Source organism: Globicephala melas, chromosome 5, assembly GCF_963455315.2.
Source record: "Globicephala melas chromosome 5, mGloMel1.2, whole genome shotgun sequence".
In the NCBI taxonomy this organism is placed as follows: Eukaryota; Metazoa; Chordata; class Mammalia; order Artiodactyla; family Delphinidae; genus Globicephala; species Globicephala melas.
In genome coordinates this window covers 127,210,287-127,230,973 of record NC_083318.1, presented here as the reverse complement: position 1 = coordinate 127,230,973, position 20,687 = coordinate 127,210,287, and the positions used below count along the sequence as shown (strand labels likewise).

General features: G+C 41.3%; 1 protein-coding gene across 3 annotated transcripts in view; it reads left to right on the top strand.

Annotated features, from left to right (window-relative positions):
- Positions 1–20,687, top strand: part of GRID2 (glutamate ionotropic receptor delta type subunit 2) — a 1,390,615-nt gene that overhangs the window by 1,332,383 nt on the left and 37,545 nt on the right. For all 3 annotated transcript variants that reach the window (XM_060299788.1, XM_060299787.1, XM_030865662.2), the window contains one exon: positions 19,480–19,720. In XM_060299788.1, coding sequence (XP_060155771.1) covers positions 19,480–19,720 — 241 coding nt within the window. The remainder of the gene's footprint in view (positions 1–19,479; positions 19,721–20,687) is intronic.

The window sequence follows — 20,687 nt, the reverse complement described above, 5'->3', positions numbered from 1 at the left end:
TGTGGCTTGCTGGTCGTTGAGTGAAGCTGGGTGCTGGTGTTAAGATGGAGGTCTCTGGGAGATTTTCGCCGTTTCATATTATGTGGAGCTGGGAGGTCTCTTGTGGACCAGTGTCCTGAAGTTGGCTCTCCTACCTCAGAGGCAGAGCCCTGACTCCTGGCTGGAGCACCAAGAGCCTTTCATCCACACGGCTCAGAATAAAGGAAAAAAAATAAAGGGAATTAGTAAAAGTATGAGGAAAGAAAGAAGGGAAGGAGGGAGGGAGGAAGGAAGGAGGGAAAGAAGGAAAAAAGACAGACAGAAAGAAAGAAGATACAGTAAAAATAAAATAAAGTATAATAAAGTTATTGAATTAAAAAATTCTTATTTAGAAAAAAAAGGGACGGATAGAACCTTAGGACAAATGTTGGAAGCAAAGCTATACAGACAAAATCTTACACAGAAGCATACACATACACCCTCACTAAAAGAGGTAAAGGGGGGAAAAATCATAAATCTTGCTGTCAGAGACCACCTCCTCAATTTCGGATGATTCGTTGTCTAAAGGAGGGAAGGAAGGAAGTAAAGAAAGAAAGAAAGAACAAAGGTAAAGTATAATAACGTTATTAAAATTAAAATTAAGAAAAAAATTTTTTAAAAAAAACCATGGACGGATAGAACCCTAGGACAAATGGTGGAAGCAAGACTATACAGATAAGATCTCACACAGAAGCATACACATACACACTCACAAAAAGAGGAATAGGGAAAAAAATCATAGATCTTGCTCCTAAAGTCCACTTCCTTAATTTGGGATGATTGGTTGTCTATTCAGGTATTCCACAGATGCAGGTACATCAAGTTGATTGTGGAGCTTTAATCCGCTGCTTCTGAGGCTGCTGGGAGAGATTTCCCTTTCTCTTCTTTGTTCTCACAGCTCCCAGGGGCTCAGCTTTGGATTTGGCCCCGCCTCTGCGTGTAGGTCGCTGGAGGGCGTCTGTTTTTTGCTCAGACAGGACGGGGTTAAAGGAGCTGCTGATTCGGGGGCTCTGGCGCACTCAAGCCGGCCGGGAGGGAGGGGCACGGAGTGCGGGGCGGGCCTGCGGCGGCAAAGTCCAGCATGACTTTGCACCAGCCTGAGGCCCGCCGTGCGTTCTCCCGGGGAAGTTGTCCCTGGATCCCGGGACCCTGGCAGTGGCGGGCTGCACAGGCTTCGCGGAAGAGGGGTGTGGAGAGTGACCTGTGCTCGCACACAGGCCCCTTGGTGGCCGCAGCAGCAGCCTTAGCGTCTCCCGCCCGTCCGCGCTTTTAGCCGTGGCTCGCGCCCGTCTCTGGAGCTCCTTTAAGCAGCGTTTTAAACCCCTCTCCTCGCGCACCAGGAAACAAAGAGGGAAGAAAAAGTCTCTTACCTCTTCGGCGGGTGCACACTTTTCCCCGGACTCCCTCCTGGCTAGCCGTGGTGCACGAACCCCTTCAGGCTATGTTCAAGCCGCCAAGCCCAGTCCTCTGCCTGCGCTCAGTCCGAAACCGAAACCCGAGCCTCAGAGCCTCAGCTCGCAGCCCCGCCCGCCCCGGCGGGTGAGCAGACAAGCCTCTCGGGCTGGTGAGTTCCGGTCGGCACCGATCCTCTGTGCGGGAATCTCCCCGCTTTGCCCTCCGCACCCGTTGCTGTGCTCTCCTCCGCGGCTTCGAAGCTCCCCCCTCCGCCTCCCGCAGTCTCCGCCCGCGAAGGGGCTTCCTAGTGTGTGGAAACTTTTCCTCCTTCACAGCTCCCTCCCACTGGTGCAAGTGCCGTCCCTATTCTTTTGTCTCTGTTCTTTTTTTCTTTTGCCCTACCCAGGTACGTGGGGAGTTTCTTGCCTTTTGGGAGGTCTGAGGTCTTCTGCCAGCCTTCAATAGGTGTTCTGTAGTTGTTCCACTTGTAGATGTATTTCTGGTGTATCTGTGGGGAGGAAGGTCATTTCCGCGTCTTACTCTTACGCCATCTTCAAGGTCCCCCCTCCCTTGGTTCTTTAATGAACCTCTACAAGGCTCTCTTTGTGTAGGCTTTGTGTTCTCCTTCCCCTGCCAAAAATAAAACAAACCCCAAAACAACAGTCTTTAAGCTGTATGACCTCACACAAATTACTCCACTTCCGGGCTTCCCTGGTGGTGCAGTGGTTGAGAGTCCGCCTGCCGATGCAGGGGACGTGGGTTCGTGCCCCGGTCCGGGAAGATCCCATGTGCTGCGGAGCAGCTGGGCCCATGAGCCATGGCTGAGCCTGCGCCTGCGCGTCCGGAGCCTGTGCTCCGCAACGGGAGAGGCCACAGCAGTGAGAGGCCCGCGTACCGCAAAAAAAAAAAAAAAAAATTACTCCACTTCCCTGTTCCTGGGTTTCTAAATATACAAAATGTATAAAATCGGTAACAACCTCAGAGGATGGTTTTGAGACTTAACATAAGCGAATCACTATAAAGTGAACAATGCAAGAAACTATGTTATTATTACTGCCTACAGCCAGCTGGTGAGCACATATTCCGTAGTTTCCCTTCCTAAATTTTACCTTTCCTTCAGCGTAATCATGGATGCATCCTATGTGCAAACTACTGTGGTAAGTACTGCCGAGTACATAAAGGTCCCTAACACACCACCACCTGACCTGAGGATCCTGCAATCCTTTGGAAGAAGTAAAACAAGTCACTTTAACGAAAGCCGTTAGAAAATTGTAAGCAAACTTCTAGAGAGAGTTCAGGCGATAGATAAATCAGTGATTTCCCCACACCAGCGTGATCATCAGAATCTCCTGGGGAAAGTGCTGTTTAAAAACATAGATTCCCAGATCCTGGGGAATCCCTAGAATAGTCACGTATATTAATAGCTGGAGGAGATAAAGCCTTTTGGTTAAAAGTAACCTTGACCAAGAGTAAGGATACTTTTTCTAAGAATCAGGGTGAAGGAGGAGTGATGTCATTTAAAAGACATAAGGGCGTTTCTACCCAGTGGCTTAATCTTCCCGATAAAGCAGGAAATAAGGTCCTCTACTGGGAATGAGACAGGTATAAGTGCGGTTCAGGGTTTGGGAATTGTGGAGAAGGTTGGAAGAGTTACCACAGGGGGGTGTGTTACAGGGATAACTAGAGGTGAATAAACTGAGGGTCCATTATGCTGCAATATTTCTTACTGAATTCCCAAGTCCAGTTATACCTGGGCTAAGGTCACTCTTCTCAAGTCCCCAATGCACTGGTATTGTCAATAAAGGTACATCTTTAATATTATGACAAGATTCAAGCATTGTGAATTCTGAGTATCAACTGACAAGCTTGTTTCTTCTGGCCAGTATAAAATTTAAAAATTGATCTCATAAAATATCTAGGAATCAGATTCTCATAAGTAACAATTCTACCCATTATGCTCTCTGTTGCTCTGTGGCTGGCATCTGAATATATGAACTCCCCAAGGGTGAGAATAAGACTTCATAATTAAACCTATGTTAGTGTCGCTTTTCATGTATTTTTCTTTTTTGTGAGTGAACTATTTTATTTCTCTCATTTTTCCACATCAAATTCTCAGTGCTCTAATGGGTCTCCCACAGTTCCAGGCAGTTATTGGTTCTTGGGGGAAAATGCTCCTGTGGTATTATTGATGGCAGCCTTCATGGGAAGGACAGTGATTTACTACGTTGCTCCCTGTGCAGCTGTGAATTTGCTGTACGGTGACAGCCTTCGGTGGCCTCCTTGGTCTCAACTTGACAAGAGACCTAGAGAGTGAGGTAGTTCTATTGAAATGAAAGTGTCCTCACCCCAAAGCACGTTCTGTCCCTCAAACTAAACCCAGGTTGGCAAGAGGTTGGTGGAAACATGGTTAAGAACAAAGTGAATGATGACACTGAAACTGAGGCTGTCCCTGCTGTCTCCACAAGGCCCCTGACCCCTGGCTTGGCCTCCTAAAAGCTTCACGCTGTCACCCTCACTACCTCCCTATTTTCCTAGGCTTTTCACAGCTGCCTGCGTCCTCACCCACAGTCTCAATACTTCACACTCTAACATTCTATGTATTTTCTTGGCTAAACTATCAGAATGAACATTGGACTCTAGGCAGCACTGTGGGAGCGGACTTAGCCCTTGTCTATGTCAGTGCTCATTTCTGAAAAAGAAGGTGGAAACCTAGAGCACGTGGGCTCTACAACGTCATCATAGATGCGCCACATGAGTCTTTATAATAATTACGATGATAGCTACCTGGTATCGAGAACTGAATACATGTCAGATACCATGCTAAGTACTTTGCATAGACAATACAATTTAAGTTTGGAATTATTTCATTAGAAAAACTGAAGCTCAGAGAGGTCATACCACTTTGCCTGTACCTACACAGAAAGTAATGGAACGAGGATTCCACCCAAGTTTGTCTAACTCTAATTACTCATACTCTTAACTACTACACTCTCCCCTTGCAAAAAAATCTCAGTCCTTAAATTGTTTTCCTTCCTTCATATTTCCTAAACCCTTCTCTGTACCTCACTCTCATTCTTTAACTTCTCTTTGATCACCAACCATTTATTATGTCTGTGACTTTCACCCACCCATATTTGCAAATGGTTTTGTAGGTAGAATTCGTATCATCCACTTCTTTTGTACCCACTAAAACACCTAGTGTATTGGTATCCTCAGTTTTTTTTACATAGATCACATCCTTAAATGAAAGTAATAAGACTGGCATGGGGTAGGAGCAGATGACGGGAGAGACTGAATAGTTACCATTGATCTCAGAGGGATGCTGGAACTCAGTCGCCCCGCCATCAATTATTACATATGATCTCCTTGGACGTTTTTTGCTCCACTTCCCATCTGCATGTTTATAGGCAGCCTTTGTCCAGAGCTGAAAGAAAATGGAAGCCAAATGTTAAAAAGAAAATTCAGAAACCTAGGAACTCTGCCCAGTGGTCTTAGGTAATGATCAGTGACATTAAGTGGTAACATCCTCGCTTGTCTCTCTACCATACTCTACCTATGTTGGCCCCAATACCAGCTTATCTTGTTCATGCATCTTAGACAAATTCTTATACGTGAAAGATCCTGGAGGATCTCTAGAGCTCTGTGGACCATCATGTGGACTCACCATCTGTGGACTCACTGAGAGGTAACTTGGCATCTAATGTAACAAGGACTCATTGTAATGTAACAAGGATTCTAACAGAAGCAATCCTTATGTTTTAATTTCCTCTGATTTGTGTTGCAGGTCACGCTTACTGTGAGAACTGGTTACGTGCACAAATGCCCTCTTTCTATTACAACTTCAAAGCACGTTCACTATAGTCTCGTACAGTGTAGCCTCTCCTAGAAAGTAAGCCAACAAGGGTATCAATAACTACAGAGTGGATCTGTTCCTCACATTACCCTTGTTGCTATGGTAGTGTGCCCATTTATTGTGTGTGGAATGCCATTACTTGCAGTGATCTGTATAGCTTGAGTTTTACCTCAGTGATCCCTCTGTCAGAGGGTTTTATCCTTTTTACTCAGCTAGAAACAAATAGACACAGCATAGCATCTTGTATTGTTAAAGATTCTTCACAATTTGCCAACATTCTGATGAATTTAGTTGCTGAAAAATATAACTGGCTATCCAAAAATGGGTAAATTGCACTCCACAATCATTCATCAAGGATCTTAGAAATATTTCAGATCCCCACTTAGCTAGGTTGTTTCCTTTCTAATTGGATTTGGAACAGATATGAAAGGCTGGTTATGTCAGGTTTGGGGTAAAGTAAAGAAATAGCAGGCTTTGCAAATGCCTCCATTTCATCCATACACACACATGGTTATTACAAAACCTATTTCTGCATGAAGAGACAGCCACACAGTCCCTGTGACAATTGTTATCGAGACTGAATGACACTCACTTTTTATCAAGCCTCTTCCCTGAGTTATTGAAGCCTCCCATAATATCATTAAGTAAGTAAACATTGCCGCACATAAAGCTCTTGCTATTACCGTGGAAAATGACAAGCAGCTCTCATGAGCTTGCACAGAAACTGTGGGTGTCAACATCCCTTTCACAACAGCAGCATATCCATGCCATTTCATTTTATCTCGACACCTAGACTCACGGAGAGATAGACTATTTCCTTTACATCTGTTGGCAAATTTTCTTTCTAATAACTGCTGAAAACTTCACTCCAGTAAGCAGTTAGTCCTGCTGGTTGAAGAAAATAGATACATTATCTGAGGTAATAGATAAGTCTCGTTAAGAAGATGGAATAGACTAACTCCCAGCATATCTCCCAGACAGACATGGGAAAGCTAAATTGTGAAACAGAGCAATAACACATCAATTATCCTTTCTGCACGGAATTACATGAGTCTCACTGCTACATAGCATATTATGTTATTTTTTATAAATAACCATTTATATCCAAGTATCTCTGTTTGCTGCCTCATAAAAAAAGACAGCTGTCCTTCTATTCAAATAAGAGTTATTCCTCAAACTACTTAAGGAATCCAAGTATTCTATTTAAAATGTATGTTCCTACTTATTAACATATGCCCAGAGAGTGAGTATTTAGTAGTAGCCTAAAAACAAATGCTACACATCTGATGATATTACAGTTTGAAAGAAAACTGGCTCCTACCAACTAAAGTAAAGCTAGCTATTGGCATTCAAAATAAAGGTTTTAGAGATCTTGTGTTGAATAATGATTTGTAATCAGTTTCAGTAGTTTCTCAGTTTTGTCATATCAGATTATCATGTGTGAATTACTTGAAAACAGTTTCATTTCTTGAGCAATTTAAATATCGCCCTCACACTTGTTTACACAATTAATGTTTACTTGCAAAGGTTTTTTTTAAATATGGCTGTAACATCCCCAACACAGAAATTTCACATCACAGGAGTTAATGGAAGTTTATAAATGAAAACTTTGTTTAATAAAGTAAATGATAAAGTAGAGGGCTTACTTGTTTTCATTTGTGGACTATGTAATGAAAACAAGATAATGACAAAAGAAATGCTTTGCAAATTATAAAGTGATATTTTAAAGAAGAAAGATACTTGTATGTATCCAAGTTTTTAAAACACCTTAGATACTGATAGGGAGAAGAAGCAGCATAAATTCTACAGGTTCTGAGTGTGAGACCAGTTCTATCCCAAACATCATTCAGAGAGAAAAAGGAGAGAAACTGCAGAATTGGAAAGGCCACTGAATAGGAAAGTTGTTCCTAAGTGACAGCTATACTCTGAAATCATGACACTTGCTCCTGTGCTTTGTTTCACAATCCATGCGTATTAGTCAGCCGGGGCTGCTCTAACCAAATACCACAGACTGGGTTGCTTAATCAACAGAAGCTTATTTCTCGTGGTTCTGAAAGCTGGAAGTCCCAGATCAAGGTGCCTACAAGGTAGGTTTCCTTATGAGGCCTCCTAGACAACACTTACTCCAAAGGTTGTCACTATACTGCCCATCGTTCCAAAACCAAAGTTTGGTGACCGTTTTTCACAGTGCCTTTCACTGCCCTTTGGGAATACATAATCACACTGCAGTGGAATCACACAGTAGTGTAATTGCACGTAATCATCCAAGAAAAAGTTCAGGGTTTTTTTCCCGTTTATAGAAATAGCATATTCAGGTTCATGATGGAAAGAAGTTAGAAAGTAGAACTCACTGTCTAAAATGTCTTAAATGAAGAGCCTCATTGTTTTTCTGTGGTTCTAGTCACTCTGAGAAAACTTTATGTTACGTGACTATCGTAATGCTCTCTACTAAAAAAATTAAAACACTTTTTCAGCAGAGCTGGAATAATGCTAAATATAACAAAATACACCTAAAAAGTCTGAATATTTTTTAATCCTTTAGACTTTCCATCTAAATATGGGTAAAACATAGTAAAATTGTACTATTATCAATGATCTAACTCATGGCTGAGAATTTTAATTAACTACACTGAATTTATCCACCAACTTTCATACAAATATACCTTTAGGTTTTTTAAAGTATATATCAGTGTACAACCTCTAAGTTAGAAGATGTTATTTGCATCATAAAAGAATTCACCAGTTAGTTATTAAAGTACCTACTACGAAAACAGGTCTTAGAATAATGAATTCCTTTCATATATTTAAGTTGTTATTCAAATGATCAAAAGTTCAGTGTTGGGCTTCCCTGGTGGCACAGTGGTTGAGAGTCCGCCTGCTGATGCAGGGGACACAGGTTCGTGCCCCAGTCCGGGAAGATCCCACATGGCGCGGAGCGGCTGGGCCCGTGAGCCATGGCCACTGAGCCTGCGCGTCCGGAGCCTGTGCTCCGCAAGGGGAGAGGCCACAACAGTGAGAGGCCCGCGTACCGCAAAAAAAAAAAAAAAAAATTGAAAAAAAAAAAAAAAGTTCAGTGTTTGTTTATGAACATATTCGTGAGAATGTTTGTTCATTCAAAAGTTTTCTTTTCGATAATCTTCTCTCTACTAGGCTGTATCAATCACAATCCTTAGCCACTTACTTACACACAGCGCACACATCAAGACCCCACTTATTTTAAGGTTTAGTTGTCAGGCTCAAAGATATGAAAATATTCATAAAACGTGTACAATACACTAAGCAAAATAAGTTTGACTTTATGACCCTTTTTCATAAACAGGCATTTGAAAGATCTGCGTAAGAAGATTTTTTATTGCCTGAAGAATGACTGTAAGCAGAAATGATCACTGCCAGTTTCTCACTGCAGAATGAAAGAATTTTTCCCCTTTACTCTATAACCTAAATATCACACTGAGCTTAAGGATGATGCTGACATTTTCAAAGATCACCGAAAGTGTTCTCTTTCCAGTTGCAATTATGCCCTCTATCTCAGTGGGAGCCATTGTCGGGTCTTTTCAGCTCTCTAGCATCTTTGTGGCTTGCTTTCATTATCCTGATTATCTATTCATTTGCTGCCCCAGCACTCATTTTATGAAAGATCATGTCTGCCATTTCCATAATGAGTGCTTGACTTTTACTGCCAGCATAAACACATAAAATATACAATAATTAAAGTTTACTAGTCACCAAAGTCTTGAGATCCATCATGTTGCTAATTTGATTTTTCAAGCAATTGCTTCCCTGTGAACAAGGCTGATTTTGCTCCCTTCGGCAGTGCAAGACTTGGGGTGGGAGGACATGACTCTAACCTAGAGAGAGCAATTTGAATGGGCACCATACATGTCAACTTTAAGGTTCGTCTTCAACCAAGTAACTTCTCTATAAAGTAACTCTTAGCACCAACAAAAATCTCATCAACATTTGAACGTAAAACTTATTTTGTGTTGAAGTTTAAATAATGCACAGTTTTCAAAATAGTTACATGTAATTCAATAAGTATTGTACCCTTTACGGGCTATTGTTTAAGGAAAATTTTCATCGGGCTAATAAAAACTATGGAAGTCTGCATAACATAAATTGAAACTTCACAACATGTTGACTTACACTGAGTAAGGACTTACTTATTTTGAACACACTGCCTCGTTCTGATCACATTGGCAAAGTCCCCAAAGTGCCTCATGATAATGAATTCATCTGACGTTTACTGTAATCGCAGACAGATTAATGAGCTCATGTGATATTCATGTGGCTCTCTAGGGACATCAGGATGTGTTACACGAAGTGTAATGTTTGTAAGTGGATACAATGGAATACATGTTATCCAAGGAACTTGAGTAGTCAATTCCTCAGCGAATAAAGTACCAGGAAATAAAGAGGCTGCTTCCAATTATACTGGTTTTCTTTAGGGATGCCAGACATCTTGACAACATATTCAAAAAAAGTACAGGAGCCAGAAGACCTGGGTTTGAGAGCTGGCTGGATTTCTTACCAGCTTTGCGACCTTGGGAAATTTTCTTCACCTCTTAGGCTCAATCTCCTCAGTTTTAAAATGAGAACTTAATAACATCAGCCTTCTTAAAGTTTTAGACAAACATAAAGAGTAGGGCGGGGAGTGGGGAGTGGTCAATCAATCATCCAATCAATCACTATAATTCCTTCCTCACAAGGTTATTTTAAGAAGTAAATCAAATGATATGCAATGTTTTTGATAAATGCCTTATAAACTTTGCAACATTATGCATGCATTTATTATTGTTACTCCTTTGGAAAATAGGTCTTCTGGATAAAGTTTACACTTTATTTCCCATACACAGAAAAATGAATGCCTTAGTTACTGCATAAGGACATGGAACACTGTTTTCTTAATAAGAAAACCAGATCTGACCAATTGACGATTTTATCAAATTATATTTTTCAAATTAGAAAGTGAGATAGCAAACCGAAGCAAGACAGGAAGCTTCTTTTTTATGCAAGTCCCTGTATGTGGCAGTCTTCAACAGTAACTGAGCTTGTAATTAAACCAAGCCCTGTTGATTCGGCCCTGTAGTGGGGAGGTGGGCAGGTCATTTCACCTCACCAGGCAGGAGTTAAATATGAACTCACCGCCCAGATCCCTTCCAGTCATGCTCATTAATCGTCTATAGTAACTCTTTACCAACCCTGAAAAACTTCTAATTAGTTTACAATACTTCTAGACATACATAATTAAAAACCACTTTTATATCTTTTGACTAAAAGAGATAACACCTTTCCTGCCTCATTCAGTTGTCTTACCCATTCTTAGTAAATCATAGTCACTTCCCTGGTATTTCTTTTAGCGGTATAGTATCTGTTCGTATCCTTTTGATTTCAAAATACAGCTTCCATCGCCTGGAAAATGACCCAGCAAATACCTCAGACAACAAATACTACCTGATCTTGAATAATTAAGGCAGTCACTCTTGGAACATGGGTGGTCCCAATTTCAGAATAAATGTTCAGATGCATGTTTTAGGATAATCAGAAAACCAAGGATATCCAAAATTCACTTGAATTATTATACTCTCATTGTTGATATACAGTGTGTATGCCCAATTCTTCCTCAAAATGGTCAAATACAAAATCAACATGATAACTCTGTACTCGTTTAACGGCACACATATTAATAGGAGGCATTACTACATATTATATGTAAATACGGAGCCAAAAGAACTGGAATAAGAGTCAAAACCTCTGGTTTTAAAACAGACTCTGATGCTTTCTAATGATGTGACTTTGGCCAAGTCACTTAAGCCCCTCTGAACGTCTTCGTCATCAGTGAAGTGGAAGCTTGTTGACCTCATGGAGTTATTTGCTATGGGATTTCTAATGTAGTCAGCAACTAGAGCCATCAGACCAAACTTGACTTGGGCCTGTTTCTGTGACTACAAAGGCAGGGTTGAGTAACTGCAACAGAGACCATGTGGCCCTCAAAGTCTAAACCATTGACTGGCCCCTAACAGAAAAGGTTTTCTGACCCCTGCTCTAAAAGGGGATACTTGTGAACTTATGTGAAATGCCATATTCACCTATATGATTTTTTTTCACCTATATGATTTTAAGCAATCACAGTGGATTGGATTTAAGTAAATGGCATTGGGCTCAAGTAACTGGAAGAAATAGTTAAAAGTTCAAATTAAACAAAAGAAATAGCTTCTAATAGCCTCCTTTGGGCTATCTGGTGTTATGGAGGTATTAGATGTTATCAATGAATATTTGTTGTGTCTCATACTCCTAACTGATCCTTTAGAGGTTTTACTCAAGGAAAAAAAACAACAACAAACGCCTGGTTCACAAGAAGTTGACAGAATTCTTTTTTACAACTCTGATGTTGAAGCAGTGGTAACAGGCATGCCAATCAGAGGGCCACCACTTAATCAAACGCTAAATCTGAATCTTTGAGAAGTGTTCTTGCTTCAGTCTAAGTTTACCTAAATTTTCCAAGACCAAAATGAAAGAAGTGATGAGTGAATGAAAAACCTTCTGAGCTGACATTTTTCTGAAAATCCTCTGCGTGCTATTATTAATCCTTCCTCAGTAACCATGGAGAGGAAAATCTTGTGAGCACCCAGCAAATGAATTTAATAATGTGGGTATTCCAGGTCAAAACAGATCCACTCGCTGTGTCAAAAAATACTTTTTTTTCAGTTATTCCCAAATTTCTTTCTCGGTGACAAGTAACATTAACATTATTAAGTAAAGAGACTCCTAAATATTTTTAATTTGGTTACATAAAACTCATAAGTATGTACCACATAAATGTTTTTGAGATGTTACAATAATGTATTTTCATCCTCACCAATCCCCACCTCTGAGTTGCCTCAGTACTTCCAAACTGAAGAAATGCTTGAGGTCTCACATCATAGAGTTTCTATCATTATGTAGCTAAAATTCCCTTTTACTCTGACAGGCCAAGAAGTTTGAAGACCTGGTGTGTAAGAAGGATATCCAGGAAAGAAAAGGAAAGCTGCCCCTCTTCTGGCCAGAGGTTTCCAGTGGAGGGCAAGGGATGGGAGACGGGCAAGAGAAGAGACAGATGTTAGGGAGATTAAAAGCCACAAGGGGGGCTTCCCTGGTGGCGCAGTGGTTGAGAGTCCGCCTGCTGATGCAGGGGACATGGGTTTGTGCCCCAGTCCGGGAGGATCCCACATGCCGCGGAGCGGCTGGGCCCGTGAGCCATGGCCGCTGAGCCAGCGCGTCCGGAGCCTGTGCTCCACAACAGGAGAAGCCACAGCAGTGAAAGGCCCGCGTACCAAAAGGAAAAAGAAAAACCCACAAGGGTAGAAGGCCTGATGCTTCCCTTCCCATTAGAGTTTCTGAACGGAGCTCCCTGGGCCCACCAGCATTTGCACCAACAAAGAAGACCTCAGATAGTTGAGAAGCTAGGGCTGCACATCGGGAAAAAGCAAAGAAAGGTTCAGTCTTCATTCCCAGGCCTCCCTTCCGTCCAAGTGGTAGGAATCCTGAGGTAGAGCACATGGACCACCCTTGGGACCCTCAGTGAGTGACAACGTGACACTGTAGTAGTGTCTAAAGGGCTACAGAATAGTCAGGGGCTGGATGAAGAAAATGGTAGAAGCTGAGAAAGGTGTACAACACCTCAGAGGTCAGGTCAACCGGGAGGAGGCCACAAGCCCTATAGAAGCTAAGAAAGACATTAGCCAAGTTTAGCAGACTTACTGCCTCTGCCGACTTTAGTAGCAGTTACTGTCTAAGGGCTGGGCCCAGGCCCAAGCAACCTCAAAGGAGACCTGCCAGAGCAGATCCAAGGACCAGCAAGAGGCAGAGCTCCCCGCACCAAACACCCACGTAGGAGACCTAATGTCATCCTCCGTGAATCCTGACGCCATCATGGAAAAGAGCAAGGGAAACAGGGAGGAATCAGAAAGGTGGAGTAATTGGTTCAAGTAAATTGGGCTAAAGCTAGAGACATGTTAAATTATTAGTGCTGATTAAATTTTAAATCGTAGAGCTAATTTTAGTTTGGTTCCCACTGCTCAGCCGGCCCATTCCTCCTGAGGAAAATCAATTACGTTCCAGAGAAAAGCTACATTTTCTTTGTACACCCAAATTGTGGTATGAATAAATTTGCAATCACACTACAATTATATCATGTGGTTGGGGGGAACATATTGATGACAGTTTTACTCGGAGTCTTAACAAATCTCTGAAGCGAAAAGAGGTCTTCTCCAAAGAGTTACACATTCGAGGCTGTGTAGAGTAACAGAGGGAAAAGCATCGAGGGACAGACCGGAGTTCCAGCCCCAACTCAACTATTTACTCTGTATCAGTCACTAAGAGAGTCATTTAATCTCTACAGCAGTGCTTCCCGACAGTTGTGTCTTAGATGATGTACTAGAATATTGCTAAAATATTGATCCCTTCGGCCCTCAGAACAGCCAAGGCAGGGCCTGCAGTGGCTGGAGCCCTGGCATTTCACCTCTGGCTGCAGAGAGCCTCTGATTACCCTAGCGTGGTGCGTAACTTATTTTTTGTGTCGAATGTGATGATCTGGAGGAATTATTGTTATCTCTGATTCAGTTTCCTCATCCGTAGATTGAGTGGAGGGAAGTAGAGAGAATAAATGATGTCTTCAGTCTTTTTATTCTAGTAGTTTGTGCTTCTGCGAACATGAGGGGGAATTCCAATTTCAAAAGAATCACAGGAATCCCTACATTACATGGTCTAAAATAAGGAATCCCTGCCCTTATTTTTTTTTAAATTTCTGATTACCCCTAAATTCTTTCCCAGCAGAAGCAACTAAAAAGTCAGCTGGCCTCTAACCAATATCTTTTTTTAAAGCTCAGCAGGAATTTAACTGTAAGAAAATTAACAAAATTAAAAAGGACCCTATAGACTGCTAATTCAAAGGCAAAATCAAAGTTACCTATGTGGGATTAGAAATTTGCATCCATCTTTCAGCAACCTGATTTTTCATAAAAAATTAATTTGAAAATCAGATTCTAGAGTAGTGATTAAGGATGATAAGTGATCAATAATTAATGTAAAAAAATGTAATTCTAACACATAAATGAGGCTTTATCTTCAAAGTAAGTAAAAAGCTTTTCAAGATAAACACCTCAAACCTGTTGAATATTTTTATTTGAATATGAAGGGAGGATCCTTTGCCTCCATGCTCCTTTCCCCTGAAATTTGCTCATTTCTATCAATAAAGAATTTAATGCAGGCAGGATTGATCTATTAGCCATTTTCAAATTGAAGCTAGGTTTTTATGGACTTCTAAGATTTTGCTCTTCAATGAGATTACAAATGTTTTAATACTTCTGGACAAAAGAAGGAAATGCAGTGTTTTGTCAGTGAATCATGAATCATTCACTGACTCATCTGGAAACAGAATTCTCCATTAAGAAGTATGTACCAGGGGCTTCCCTGGTGGCGCAGTGGTTGAGAGTCTGCCTGCCGATGCAGCAGACACGGGTTCGTGCCCCGGTCCGGGAAGATCCCACATGCCGCGGAGCGGCTGGGCTCGTGAGCCATGGCCGCTGAGCCTGGGCGTCTGGAGCCTGTGCTCTGCAACGGGAGAGGCCACAGCAGTGAGAGGCCCGTGTACCGCAAAAAAGAAAAAAGTATGTACCAGAACAGGTCCAGAGACAGAATGGTTGTCACACATGCTGACAATAATAATTCTAGCTTTTGCGTTTTGGTAGCCTACTAAGTGCCAAGCAATGAACAAGATGCTTTTGTTTATGGCCTCATTAATTCTCTCCATAGTAACTCTCCACAGTAAGCGTATAATCACTCTGGGGTAAAATGGTAGGAATTTTTCTGACTACACTCCAAAAAGAGGTTTTACACTTCCAGTTGTTCATCACAGTCTAACATCCAACTTTGTTTCTAATAGTTAAAGTGTTTACAGCACCAAGAAGTTTATACTTTAACGTTTCAAACCCACAGGTTAACCGTAACACTTTGCTCTCTATGAGCAAAGACTGCCATCTTGTGGAAGTTTCACATATAACAAAAACAATCATTACATGGAACTAGAATTTTTCTTTGTACGTGTTAAGAATTTTGCAGCTAGCTTTTTGCATTGTTACACACACACACACACACACCAGTGTTGCTTATAAATTAAAAGGCAAATCTTTCCTTTAAGTGCAATTAAGTCTCTTTTAAACATGCCAGAGCTTCTGAACCTTTGAAAAAAGAATCTCATTAATTATAAGGACTCATCCCATTATTCTTTAAGGCAGTGAATTAGATTTTGCTAAACTTTCTTTATCTAAACCTTAAATAGATTTTTTATATAATAAAGAGGGGGGTGTAGTAAGACCTTTCTGATGGAATTTCCAAGGAGCTTTAGATTGTGTGGTGAAAGTTTATAGCAGAGCTCTGCGCTTAGAGAACACTTTCATTTCCTTCCAACCCTTGTATTCCATGCCAGCCTGGGTTCCCGGAATTTGTTGTGGGCTAGTCAGAGTCTGACTGAGGAATCCTATGGCCCAATTTCTTTGTATTGATATATCCCCAAAGATGAGGTCTCCTGCAGTACCTCAGTCACCTGTGCTTCATGAGATCGACCATATAAAGACATCTTTGTGACATGATGATACTTGAAAGCACATAGAGAAATCTCTTTTCTTTTTCCCCTCAAAAACTCCTACCACCAGCTGAACCTAAACATTTACAATTAAACACATTCTTTGGCCCTTTACCATTTACGGCCTTTGGCCATTTAAGGCCCTTTACTCCTATGAGAATCAAAATGGGTGACACAGAGTATGTGTACTTCAATGATTATTTTTAAAACCAAATTATTTTCCAGGTGTAGAAATAATGACACATCGTAAGTGGTACCAGATACGACCGAGAAGAGAGAGTAAGCAATAATTGTTTCCTGAATGAACATGTGAACTAACGAAAGAATAAATCAGCATGAATTGAGGGTACTGAAATGATTTCAGTGTTGCCCAGGCCATTCTGGCTGGACGTACAGTTGTGGTTTAACATAAATTTTGTACCCAAGGAAATACCTTACATGAAACCACTCTTGAGATGTTTATTGAATGAATAGATGAATAGGAGGGAATGCAATAAAGAAGAAAATAGCATAATGATAAGAAAAAAGTAGAATGTGAGGGTAGAGTTCCTTTACCAAAAACTGTATTGAGCATATTAATATGTGGCTGCTCTGTGTTAGGAAGCATGGAAGATAATGAGAACATATTCTAGAAAGGGAAACAGACATTCATCAAGTAACCACATATAGTAATAAATGATGAGTGCAATGAAGAAAAACTCTTCGACTTCCACAGACAGTGACCAATATAGTGTGGCAAGAATAGGAGGACAGGGAAATTTGGGAGCTCATTTTGTGCCCAGATATATTCTCATTTAGAAGATGCTTCTGTAGTCTCCTTTTATTTTTTACATGTACCTATAAATTCAGATTAAAGAAGAATTCTTTCTTTTAGGGGTGACTATATTTTTTCTTTCAAGATATTCAGTGGTGCCCTGACTAGCTAGATCTTCAGGGAGGCAAATACCTATAGGGTTGGTTTCCTAATGTTATCTGAATGGTATTCATAGATAAGCCAAGCAAGCGACTTTGATGCTGTGATGACGTATGTGTGTGATGGTGCCACACATGCCCACGAGGAGTTGCTCCTTTTGGCTCAAGGCACTATTTCTCAAGTGTATTCCTCAAAATTTTAGCTCCATGGGTTATTAATGTATGTTATTTGGGGAGAAAAACAAGGAAAGGGGAATGAAAGACTAATTTGGGAAATGCTGACTCAAACAATCATACAAATTTTCTTTTCCACAGGTCTTCTCAAAGCCTTTAATAGGCTGCCTTTTTTTTGTAAATTGCCAAGAGGGTGTTTCTCAAAGTTGATGACCACAGGACCCTTTTTTTGCAGAAGCCCTCTGTACTAGTGTCCCTTGGAACACACTTCTGGAAATGCAAGTGACTTTATCTGGATAGGGCTGGGATAAGGGTGAAATGTAATCTGTTAATATTCATCATCATTTTAGTAAAGTCAGTTAATCAAATTTACTGCCCTTTTTGAACAACACACTGAAGGAACAGAACTTTAGACCCATCAATTTCATGAGAAAGACATCCAAGTTGTGGTGGAGGCTCCAGTGCACTGTTAGTCCTGGAATGTCAGCAGGGGGCGCTAGGGCTGAGGCTGCGGGAATACCCAGAGGTAGATGACAGGGACATGTCAAAAAGAGAAAGACAAATATCATGATCTCTCTCATATGCGGAATCAAAAAAAAAAAAAGATACAAAGGAACTTATTTACAAAAGAGAAACAACTCACAGACTTAGAGAACGAACTTATGGTTACGAGGGGAAAGGGGCGGGGCGATAGATTGGGAGTTTGGGACTGACATGTACACACTGCTATATCTAAAACAGTTAACGAACAAGGACCTACTGTATAGCACAGGGAACTCTGCTCAATACTCTGTAATAACCTAAATAGGAAAGAAATTTGAAAAAGAATAGATCCATGCATATGTATAACTGAATCACTTTGCTGCGCACCTGAAACTAACACAACGTTATAAATCAACTATGCTCCAATATCAAATAAAAGTTAAAGACTAACTCCCCATCATAGCCCCTAGGGCTAGTATACTCTCATTTAACTCTGGTTGAATGTCGATTATCATTGAACTCATAGACACGTGGATGACATGAAACCAGTAAAAAAGGTAAATTCATCACTGAAAGTGAGTTATTTACTCCTTCCAGGTAGGCTTAGTTCTCCCCTATAAAGTTTTAAGCAGTCTCTCCCTAAATAATCCAAGCGCCGGGGCAAGAGTGCACATACGGGTCCACATATCCTAAGTGTAACTGTGTAAAACTTGTAAATCAAGCTAAACATTGTTAGGTAAAATATGTTCTCTCCTCTTCTCTTGACAAGTATACCTTCATGACCCCAAGGGAGCCAGGTCTCAGTCTCTAACTGGTGACCAGCTAGGAGTTCTGCATTGACCCAGTGGCACTGGGAGTCAGCCTTCCACCTCCGGCTCTGTCCACACAGTGAGGGTCTCGCACACAGAGGTGTGCGCGCCTGAGCTTGCATGTCGAGTTGTCCACACCCCCCAAACCCCACCCTAGAGACCTGTGTACACCCATGGCTGTGAGATCTGCTCTCAGAAATCACACACAGGAATAGGCTTTTATGAGTCCTGGATGGGCAGGCACTCTGAGCTGTCTGGCCAGGAAGTCCTAGGGAACCGTGGGGATGGTGTGCACTCTGGACAGGCTCATGACCTTGGCCCTGACCATTCTGGCTATGTGAGAAAGGGCACAGCTGGAGAAGGGCCAAAACCAGGCAGGTCTTAGGTAGAGCCCAAGAGTGTTCGGAACTGAGAATAAAACCTCTATGAAAATCATACGTTTTAAAAGCTGCAGTCTTTGCAGTTATCCCCAGACCCTGGGAGTGAATAAAAGAAGGTATTTCTTATGTGAATGTGACCACTTCTGAAAGCCTCTGGTCAACTTTTCTTCTTGTTCTCCAAGGTAAGATTATTTCCCCTTTGGCATTAAAAGGAAACTAGATCAGTTGTGTGAAAAGCCCAAAACGATGTATTTTATCAACTTCAAACTTGTCCCAAGGCTTTCTTCCACACTGTGTTAAATAATAGAAGTCTTTTTAATTGAATTTCTTTGTGTGTAGCATATGCTGGGCGACATTATGCCAGCATCTCGCTCTAAGCAGCAAAACGTTCTTCATAAAAGCATTAAGATCCAGAGCGTCGTTCTGCATGTAGGGAAGGAACACAGAACTGCAGCAGCTTGAAACCACATAAAAACAGTGCCTCTGAAATGTAATTGTAAAATCACGTTGCAGGAAACCGGGGTTGAGGGTAATATTTAGGATTACAGAATGAAACAAAATAAATAAATAAAAATAGAAGAGGTGGGGGAAGACGAAAGGGAAGCAGGGAGGAGGGATGTAAGAAAGAAGGGAGGACGGCGTCGTGGCACAAGTCTGTCTGAAGAATCACTGCAATAATGTTTTGTGTGTCCTCGCATTCCACCTGCAGGCTAATCTCTATATTCATTTCCTCTTGACATCCACCGTCCTTTAGAGACAGGGTTATTAATGGATATGTTGTGGACTGAGGCAATACCTATGTCTGTAATAACACATGGTTGTGTGCTTTACCCCAAGGATCCTGGAGCTTCAGCAGAGTGGTGACATGGACATCCTGAAGCACAAATGGTGGCCCAAGAACGGCCAGTGTGACCTGTACTCCTCAGTGGACACGAAGCAGAAAGGAGGTGCCCTGGACATAAAGAGCTTTGCAGGGGTTTTTTGCATCCTGGCTGCGGGGATCGTCCTCTCCTGCTTTATAGCCATGCTGGAGACGTGGTGGAACAAGAGGAAAGGCTCCAGGGTCCCATCAAAAGAGGTACTTGACTGAAAGCTTCAGCGCCATGTTGAGCCCACAAGTAGGCTGTGCTTCCAGAGAGGTTAATCACAGGGAAGGGGATAATGGGTTGGGGGTGGTCTTTGTTTCTTCTTTCCTTGAAGAGTGAAAGTAAATCTGTGAAATGTAAAAATTGGTAAGACCAGTACCAATTTTCATTTTAAGACATCCCAGATCCATGAAGAGGAGACAATCGTGTTTGAAAGACTGACAATTTCATGAGCCATAATGGGCCTTGAAATTCTCCCAAATCTCAGGATAGACCTTAAGTCCATGATTTTTTTAAGGGCTGTGATTCCCTTGACCAGTTCACAAGGATGCTTATCACGTTAGTTCACATAGTTGTTTAACTTATAGGTAGATTACTTGTGTCTCTGAGATTCGGCCTAAGAAATGCAGTGTTACAGTAAAATAATGAGTTTTCTCTTCACCCCCAGGGACTGCTTCCCTCTGTCTGTCTGTAGACCTATGGAAGTGATCATGTTTTTATAGCTCTTTAATGGCTCTAGGCTTAACAAATCCACACGGTGGAATCTTCTAGAATTCCATAGTCCTCCTTTTCTCACAAGTCAGCTTAACTCCAGGGCCATATTAAAATTTTTCCAGAGCTTTGAAAGAATAATTTCAGAGTTACATGTATCTTTTAAAGTGCCCTGTGCCTTATTTTCATCCAGAAAAAAAAAAATGCGTGTTTATCAGAGACTATCTGAAGTTAAAAATAAACTACTTGATTTATTTATCTTATTTCCATTGGACCAAAAAGGTGAAAAATTTTTTATATAATGAAATCATATTCACTAAAGCTTCACAGATTGAAACGAAAACAACCTGAATTTGCTGAATGATTTGACTTTCTAGATAGTTTCAAAGAACAGCTTTGAACTTTCTGTAACTAGACCTTGGCTAACTGATGCCTAAGCAAATCCTGAGAGGATCTGCTTTACAGCAC